The sequence below is a fragment of the Chlorocebus sabaeus genome, chromosome 11 (genome assembly GCF_047675955.1).
Source record: "Chlorocebus sabaeus isolate Y175 chromosome 11, mChlSab1.0.hap1, whole genome shotgun sequence".
NCBI lineage: Eukaryota > Metazoa > Chordata > Mammalia > Primates > Cercopithecidae > Chlorocebus > Chlorocebus sabaeus.
The window spans coordinates 102,312,155-102,320,855 of record NC_132914.1 but is presented as its reverse complement, the minus strand read 5'-3'; the positions used below and the strand labels follow the sequence as shown (position 1 = coordinate 102,320,855).

Sequence of the window (8,701 nt, the reverse complement as noted above, 5' to 3'; positions counted from 1 at the left end):
TCAGATTCACCACTAATAAGGTAGATCCGTATGTACTGCTGGGGGGTTGAGTGAGTGGTAGAGGCTCCCACAGTTAGAAAGCACCTGGACCTTGGCCGGAATTGGCGGAAAGTCCAGGCAGCGGAGAGGTGCGGTCCCTGGGACTGGGCGTGCTTTTGGTACCAAGGTCAGGGCAGGCAGGCTCCGGAGAGCCCGCGCGCTCCGCCGCGTCGCATTAGGTTGGCTGCGGGAGCCCAGCCAGCTGGCGGGGCGGGTGCCTTCCAGCTGGGGGCGGGGCCTTGCCAGCTCGGGGGCGGGGTCTTGCCGCTGGTAGGGTGGGGCGGGCCGCGGGCGGTGGGCCTTGGGCCGGGTGCGGACTAGCTGAGGCCGCGAGCCGCCCGCCAGGCAGTCCGGGGCATCGAGGCTGCAGGCCGCGCCCAGGCTGCTCCGCCCGCCTGCCTCCCGCGCCGCCGCGCCGCCAGTGCTAGCGCTCCTCTCCAGCATGCTGCGGTGGGGCAGCCAGGCGCTCCGGCGCTTCTCCACTGGCCGGGTGAGTCCCGCCCGGGCGAGCGTCCCGGCTGTCACCCTGTCCTGGTTTCCAGACTCCGGGGCGGGAGGGCCGGGGCGGTGGGGCTGGGGATGAGCAGCGACGCTTAGACTTTGCTAAAAACCAAGACAGCGTTTAAAACAAACAAACAAAAACAGAGAGACCTCAGAGAAGGGCCTGGGGAGGGTCCCGGATGGGAATTGGCACGCAAGCCATTGTCTGCTGCCGGGAAGGGACTGAGGATGCAGTTTTTGGACGTGTCAAGTCTGGCTGGGATGGCAAGGTGGGAACGGTCACTTGGTAAGGAGGACAGAGTCTACTTCCTTTTCTTTTTCACTTCAATTGTGAGATCCCTGGTCAAGAGCCGGAGCCGTATGGGGCCGAGACTGTCTCCTGGAAGAGGAGGGGAGTATCAAGTCAGTAGGGTCCTCGTTGGCGGCCTGGGAGGTGTAAGCGCTCGAGACTGGCACTCAGGGCCGGTTCAGATAATGGCACTCAAAGCCGATGGCTGCAAGCTCAGTATTCCTGAGCTGAGCTGCAGATGGCAAAACTCCTAGAATTGCCAGGCGCTGCAGAGGCAGCCACGCTGGAACACTATTCTACTGTAGCACAAGAACCGAGTTCTGGCCCAGCCCCGCGCCTTGGAGTTGCATCAGCTCCTCCAGAAATGGAACCGAGAGCGGACACGTTGCACTGTGGTGCTGCCTTCAGCACCCAGGGGACCTCGGGACTGTTTAGGGAAGAGAGAGAGAGGGGGCGGGGGGGGGGGACTGTCTTATGTATGGTATCTCTTTTATAGGAAGTACATAAAAGAATTTGCTTATCGATTCTTTTTCTCGGCCATGCCAAAGCCATATGTACATATGTATATATTCAGATGTAAAAAACTTGGAGGCAGAGAGAAGTCTTGAGTAGCACCAAAAACTGGCCCAAACTTGCATCAAAGGAAAAGCTTTTTGTATCCCGGACAACCCCAAATAATAAGAATTCATTTTACTCTTTGCAACCAGTTCTAGTTACTTTGAGGTATATTCACCTTTTATAAAATGAGGGGAGGGGGGTGCGGTGGGGAAGACCTGCTCTGCTAGGACTTTTGCCTGCTCTGCTGGACCCCTCATTAGCTCCCCCCACCACGTGGCACATGAGATCCCAGATGGATAGCACAGAAAGCGAGGGGCTGTGCCAAGTGCCTGCGCCTGTTTTGTCGGCCTCTTCTGTCAACACGTTTCATTGACTTGTCTTTTTTGGAGAGCAGAAGGAAGTCTTGAGGAATGAAAAGATTTTGATAGTGGAGTCTGCTAAGATTTCAGTAATGAAAGCTAAACATCCCAGGTGGCAAATGGCATAAACAAAGCCATGGATGTGGGGAGGCACTGGTGTGGTCAGGGTCTGACTGTACCCAGGGGTGCATGTGGAAAAGCAGTGACACATATGGCTGGGAAGAAGTCAGTTTCCTCAATGGTCAAAAGGAAGCTACTGAGTGATGAATGAAAAATGTGGGATGTTGTATCCTGTGAAAAATGTTCTGGACCGTGTTTTGTGAGTTATTCAAAATCAAACAGATACATGGCTGGTGGGAATACAAAATGGTACAGCCACTTTGGAAAACTGTTTGGCAGTTCCATATGTAGTTAAACATATACCTATCATATGACCCAGGAATCACACTCCTAGGTATTTACCCAAAAGAAATGAAACCTTATTTGCCCACATAAAAACCTGTTTATTGATGTGTATAGAGGCTTTATTCATAATTGCCAAGAACTGGAAATTGTCCTCAACTGGTGACAGGATAAACAAACTGTGGTATATCCATCCATACAATGGAATTCTACTCAGTGGGGGGGGGGCAAATGAATGAACTACTGACGCATACGACATGGATGGAACTCAAATATGTATGCTAAGTGTAAGAATCAGACTCAAAATGCTGCGTATTTTATGATTTCATTTATCTGACATTTTGGAAAGAGTAAAACTATAGGGATAGAAAAAAGATTCGTGATGTCTGGAGCTGGAGATGGGAGGAAGGATTGATTATAAACAGGCATAAAGGAATTTGGGCGGTAATGGAACTGTTATGCATCTTGATTGTGGTAGTGGTTACGTGACTGTGTGTTAAAACTCACAGCACGGTACACTGAAAAGGGTGCATTTTACTGTATGCAAATTATCTTTTAATTTTAATTTTTTATTTTTTTGAGACAGAATCTCACTTTGTCGCCCAGGTTGGAATGCAATGGCACAATCTCGTCTCACTGCTATCTCTGCCTCCCGGGTTCAAGCGATTCTTGTGCCTCTGCCTTTTGAGTAGCTGGGATTACAGACATGCACCACCATGCCCAGCTGATTTTTGTATTTTTAGTAGAGACAGGATTTCGCCATGTTGGCCAGGCTGGTCTCGAACTCTTGGCCTCAAGTGATCTGCCCACCTCAGCCTCCCAAAATGTTAGGATTACAGGCATGAACCACTGCGCCTGGCCTAATTATCCCTTTATCTTTAAAAACCGAAAAATCAAACAATGCTTTTAAGTTTAGTATTAAAGCAGAATGAAGGATGAATAAAAATAAAGCTTTCAGAACCTAGCAAAATCCAAGGGAAAATTAGTTTATAATACTTCTTGACAGAATTCCTTTTTCCATCCTCTGTCTTAAATAAAGGGACTTAGAAATATTTAATGATTTCAGCTTAGTGATATGGCTGGATCTTTTTAACTAAAACAACCATTTGTTTTAAAGCCCTTTGTCAGTTAGGTGTTATTGCCCACTTCTGATATCCTGCCTGGCTCACTGCTTCTTCTCCCCATGGTAGGAGTTATTTAGCCCTCTATTCATTTGGCATTCCTTTGTTTAGCTTTCTCTGCCAGTGTCTGGGTCAGGTCTGTCTGGTAGCTCTAGGTTTATAGCCTGGCTCCAGGTAACTTGAGGTTACCTTCTGATCCAGCCCAAAGAGGTAGGACACTTCCTTGGTCTTTGGAACCAAGTACCTGCTTTATTTCTCAGTTCTAGGAACCAGGTTCTTAACTTGCTTCCTCATTGCCTGACCTCTGCTCTGGTGTCTTTTCTGTTCACAGGATCTCCAAATTCAACTTCAAACTATATTTAGTTGTTAATTATACACTGAGGACTCTAAATCCTGAGGATATAATAATATTAATAGATGGCATTAATAAATGTTTTACATATACAGTTGTTCCTTGTTCCTTGTATTCATAGGGGATTGGTTTCAGGACCTCCCATGGATATCAAAATCTGAAGATGCTCAAGTCCCTTATATAAAATGGGGTAATATTTGTATATAACATATGCATATTCTCCAGTATACTTTAAATCACCTGTAGATAACTTATAATAATGAATACAAAGTAGATGCTATGTAAATAATTGTCCCACTGTATTGTTTATGGAATAATGACAAGAAAAATTATACATGTCTAGTACAGATGCAATTTTTTCCAAATATTTTCGATTCATGGTTGGTTGAATCCATGGATACGGAACCCACAAATACAGAGGGCGACTCTGTACTCCTTTAATCCTCATGACATCTCAATGAAGTAGGTTCTAGGTTGAACATCCCAAATCTGAATATCTGAAATCTGAAATGCTTTAAAATCTGAACATTTTTGAGCACTGACATGAAACGCAAAGGTAATGATCATGACAGCATTTTGGATTTCAGATTTTCAGATTTGGGATGCTCAAATGGTAAGTATAATGCAAACATTCCAAAATCTGAAAATATCCAAAATCTGAAACACTTCTGGTTCCAAGCATTTTGGATAAGGGATTCTCAACCTAGATTATTATGACCATTTCACTGATAAGAAAACTGAGACCCAGAGAAGTGGACTAACTTCCTCAGACTCTCATAACCCAAAGATAAAACAATAAGCAAGAAAGAAATAGTCCCATTTTCAAGGAGTTCATAGATTAGTGGGACAGACTATTAAATCTGTGTTTTTATGAAAAGAATAATAATACATAATACACTAACTAAAATGATATACCAAAAAGGAAATATAAATGAACAATAAAATATGAAAATACACTCAACCAAACTAGCAATCAGACAAATGCAATTTAGAACAAGATACCATTTTTCACTCATCAGAGTGGCAAAAATCGTAAATCTGATGATATTGTGTGTTTTGCAGGGGTGAGAAAACATTTCCTCCAATACTGTAGAAGTCAATTTGATGCTATCTACTTCAATTAAATTTAGGTTTAAAAATGATCCTGCAGTTTCACTTGTAGGTATCTGAGAAAAATACTTCCACATGGGCACAGGAAGCATGTACCACGATATTCATTGCCATGGGATTTGCAATAATGACATATTGAAGGCCAAAATGTTTCTCAATAGGGATATGAACAAGTAAACTGAGATATAGCTACACTAAGGAATACTGTGCAACGATTTCAAAGAATGAATTATATGTACCGACAAGGAAAGTTATGGAACATTATACATAATATTATTACATTTGAATTATTTTTGGAAACACAAAATAATACTTTTTGTATATATTTCCATGTTTTTATTTTTTATTTTATTTTATTTTTGAGACGGAGTTTCTCTCTGTCGCCCAGGCTGGAGTGCAGTGGGGCGATCTCCGCTCACTGCAAGCTCCGCCGCCTCCTGGGTTCACGCCATTCTCCTGCCTCAGCCTCCCGAGAAACTGGGACTACAGGCGCCCGCCACCACGCCCGGCTAAATTTTTTTTTGTATTTTTAGTAGAGACAGGGTTTCACCGTGTTTGCCAGGATGGTCTGGATCTCCTGACCTCGTGATCCGCCCGCCTCGCCTTCCAAAGTGCTGGGATTACAGGCGTGAGCCACCGCGCCCGGCCGTATTTGCATGTTTTTAAATGCCTGGGGAAGGTCTGTAGAATTCATACCAAACTACAATAGTAGTTTCCTCTGGGGAGTGAGGAAGGGATGCAGATTGGGAGTGATGGTCAAAAGGGGCTGTAGTCTTATCTGTGATCTTTTTTTTTTTAATAAGGAGATTGTGTGTATATGTAATATGCATAGTTAAAAATTAGTTTAAAAAATTTTATACAATTAAAATATTATAGTAACTGCTGTGCACGGAAATCCTGCCTCTCTAGTACTGGAGTCCGTTTCTGGACTCGAGCCCTTTGGACGATCTCTCCCTTTACTCAAAGTCTTTGAAGTGTTCTGTGGTCACCAGCCTCGGCCTAGGAGCTCTCTCCAGTCTCTGAGTCTTGGGCATCCCCCTCTGGCATCACCTGCTCATAGGCCCCTGTATTGACATCCCCCTTTTTAAAATCTTTTATCCTTTTTATGATGAAAAAACAAAAGTTGGCTAGACATCCAGGAAAGCCCTTGCTGATATCTTCTTTATATAGTGAGGCAATAGGAAAATCAAGTTGCACAAGTTTGCATTTATGGTGGTATCCTGAATCTTGGTTGAATCTTGCAGATCTACCTCTATGTAAAGTGTAATGTGTTGCTTCTATTAGTATGAGAGTTTCTTATAATCGGTTGCAAGAGCTTTTACATTATTCCAGACTATATCCTGTGAATATGCTGAAGGTGGATTGCTAGGTCAGCTTTGATTTTCATGCTCTGTTCCATTCACAACACAGGTGTACCTACCCAGAACTAGTTCATGCCTCCACAGTTGCCTAAGCAGTCTATTAGCATAGAAATTAGACTCTCCTGCTTTCAATTAACTCTCCTGCTTAAAGACGCTCAGTGAATCTCATTGTCTTCACAAAAAGGTCCAAATTATTTGACACAGCCCTCCATAATGTCTCTTTCCACATTGTCACTTGTCACCATTCCTTGACTCCCAGTATTGGACACGCTGTGCACATGCATTTGTTTCTTTGTAAATCCTGCACCCTCCGCCTGGCACTTCCCAAGGACCTCCTACAACCCTCTCCCTTTTCTCTGCCAACTCCCAAGATGGATTCTCTAAGATTCAGCTAGGGAGTTGCCTTCTGGAGAAGTCTTCTCCTCTCTTAACCAAACTGTGCTCTCCTATTCTAGCACTGTGTTACTATGTCTTAACTTGTGTGCCCTCCCTGCTAGTTGGTGGATGCTCGAGGACAGGGACCACTTCTTTGTATCTTTTTTTTTTTTTTTTTTTTTTTTTTTTTTTTTTTTTTTTGAGACGGAGTCTCGGTCTGCCGCCCAGGCTGGAGTACAGTGGCCGGATCTCAGCTCACTGCAAGGTCCGCCTCCCGGGTTCCCGCCATTCTCCTGTCTCAGCCTCCCGAGTAGCTGGGACTACAGGCGCCCGCCGCCTCGCCCGGCTAGTTTTTTGTATTTTTAGTAGAGACGGGGTTTCACCGTGTTAGCCAGGATGGTCTCGATCTCCTGACCTCGTGATCCGCCCGTCTCGGCCTCCCAAAGTGCTGGGATTACAGGCTTGAGCCACCGCGCCCGGCCTAACTTCTTTGTATCTTTAGTGGAGGGGTCGCAAAGAGAAATTCCCACAGAGGCCAAACAGGTAAAGCAAATGAGGGATTTGAGCTGGATGGAGGGCAAGACCACGTCTAGGGTAAACGGGCCACCACTGCTCAGCGCTAGCTGACTGTTGCTATATGGGACCATAGACCAGGGTTGACAAACCTCCTGAGTTTTTTTGATTTTTGTTTTCTGAGACAGAGTCTTGCTCTGTCCCCCAGGCTGGAGTGCAATGGTGCGATCTCAGCTCACAGCAACTTCTGCCTCCCAGGTTCAAGCGATCCTCCTGCCTCAGCCTCCTGAGTAGTTGGGACTACAAGCATGCGCCACCACGCCTGGCTAACTTTTTTGGACTTTTAGTAGAGATGGGATTTCACCAAGTTGGCCAGGCTGGTCTTGCACTCCTGACCTCAGGTGATCGGTGCCCAGCCAAACCTCCTGAGTTTTAAAGACAAGTTACAAATTGTGCCTTCTGAGGTGAAACCTCCTAAAAAATCTTAACAGAGTCCTCTTAAAAATGCTTTGTGGGCCAAATAAAACACTGCTGCCAGGACAGTAATGTGCCACCTCTACCATGCACTATGCCCAGAGCGTGGCAAAGCCTGAAAACAGGCTTGCTGGATGAGTCTTGCGCAGAGTCAGGCACAGTGTGGGACACGGTGTGCCGGATGCTCCATGAAGTGTTAGGCGCCTCAGGGTCTCAGAAAAACTTTGTTTTATTCTTTTGTGTGAAGGTCCTCTGTGAAACTGCCAATTCTTACTTGGATAGCTTTGGCCTTACTTTATACCCCGCCCAAATGGTTCTATTAGCATCTGGCCAAAGGGCTTCAGATCAGGGCAGACTCTTCGCACTGTGCCTTGAAGTTTTCTATGGAAAGCTATGTGTACTTTTTTTTTTTTTTTTTTTTTAATTCTTGGAGCATAGTCAGGGTCTATATTAACTTGCTTCCTAAAGAATTCCACCAGAGGGTGGATAGCCTGGGAGTGCATTATTTGACAATTTGAAAAGCAAAGGTTCTGCTCCCTCCAAAATTCTCCTCTAGTGCAGAATGTTCTCTCTAAAGAAACAAGGCCGGGCATGGTGGCTTACACCTGTAATCCTAGCACGCTGGGATGCCGAGGCGGGTGGATTGCCTGAGCTCAGGAATTTGAGACCTGCCTGAGTAACACGGTGAAACCCCATCTCTACTAAAAAAAAAAAAAAAAAAAAAGAATATTAGCTGAGCATGATGGCATGCACCTGTAATCCCAGTTACTTGGGAGGCTGAGGCAGGAGAATTGCTTGAACCCGGAAGGCAGAGGTTGCAGTGAGCTGAGATCGCACCACTGCATTCCAGCCTGGGCAACACAGTGAGACTCTGTCTCAAAAAAAAAAAAAAAAAGAAACAAGATTATAGAATTTATCATCCAGATTTGGAAATGACTGTGGGTCATTTTATGCCCTTTCTCACTAATGCAACAGACACCTATAGTGAGAGCCAGTTAAAGAATGGTGCTGTCTCCCACGTCACCTTCAGCGTGGCATTTCCTTAAACAGGCTGATGGAACTATTCCCAACTGACCTGTCAAACTGTTGCTATGTTTTTCTAAAGTAGGAGGGGAACTTTCAGCGTAGGAAAGCCTTAGAAACACATCTGCTAAAGTAAGATAGACCCAGGTTTGAATCCTGCCCTGGACCCTTATTAGCTCTGCCTTTGGGCAGGTTACTTAACTTTTCTGACCCCTTTGTTTTCT

General features: G+C 45.2%; 1 protein-coding gene across 2 annotated transcripts in view; it reads left to right on the top strand.

Annotated features, from left to right (window-relative positions):
- The first annotated feature begins 324 nt into the window (after positions 1 to 324).
- ALDH1L2 (aldehyde dehydrogenase 1 family member L2) overlaps positions 325 to 8,701 on the top strand; it is a 69,800-nt gene continuing 61,423 nt past the window's right edge. The window contains exon 1 of one of the 2 annotated variants that reach the window (XM_008004496.3): positions 325 to 529. In XM_008004496.3, the coding sequence (XP_008002687.3) occupies positions 482 to 529 (48 nt within the window). In that variant the 5' untranslated portion in view covers positions 325 to 481. The remainder of the gene's footprint in view (positions 530 to 8,701) is intronic. The other variant, XM_008004497.3, reaches the window with a different exon arrangement.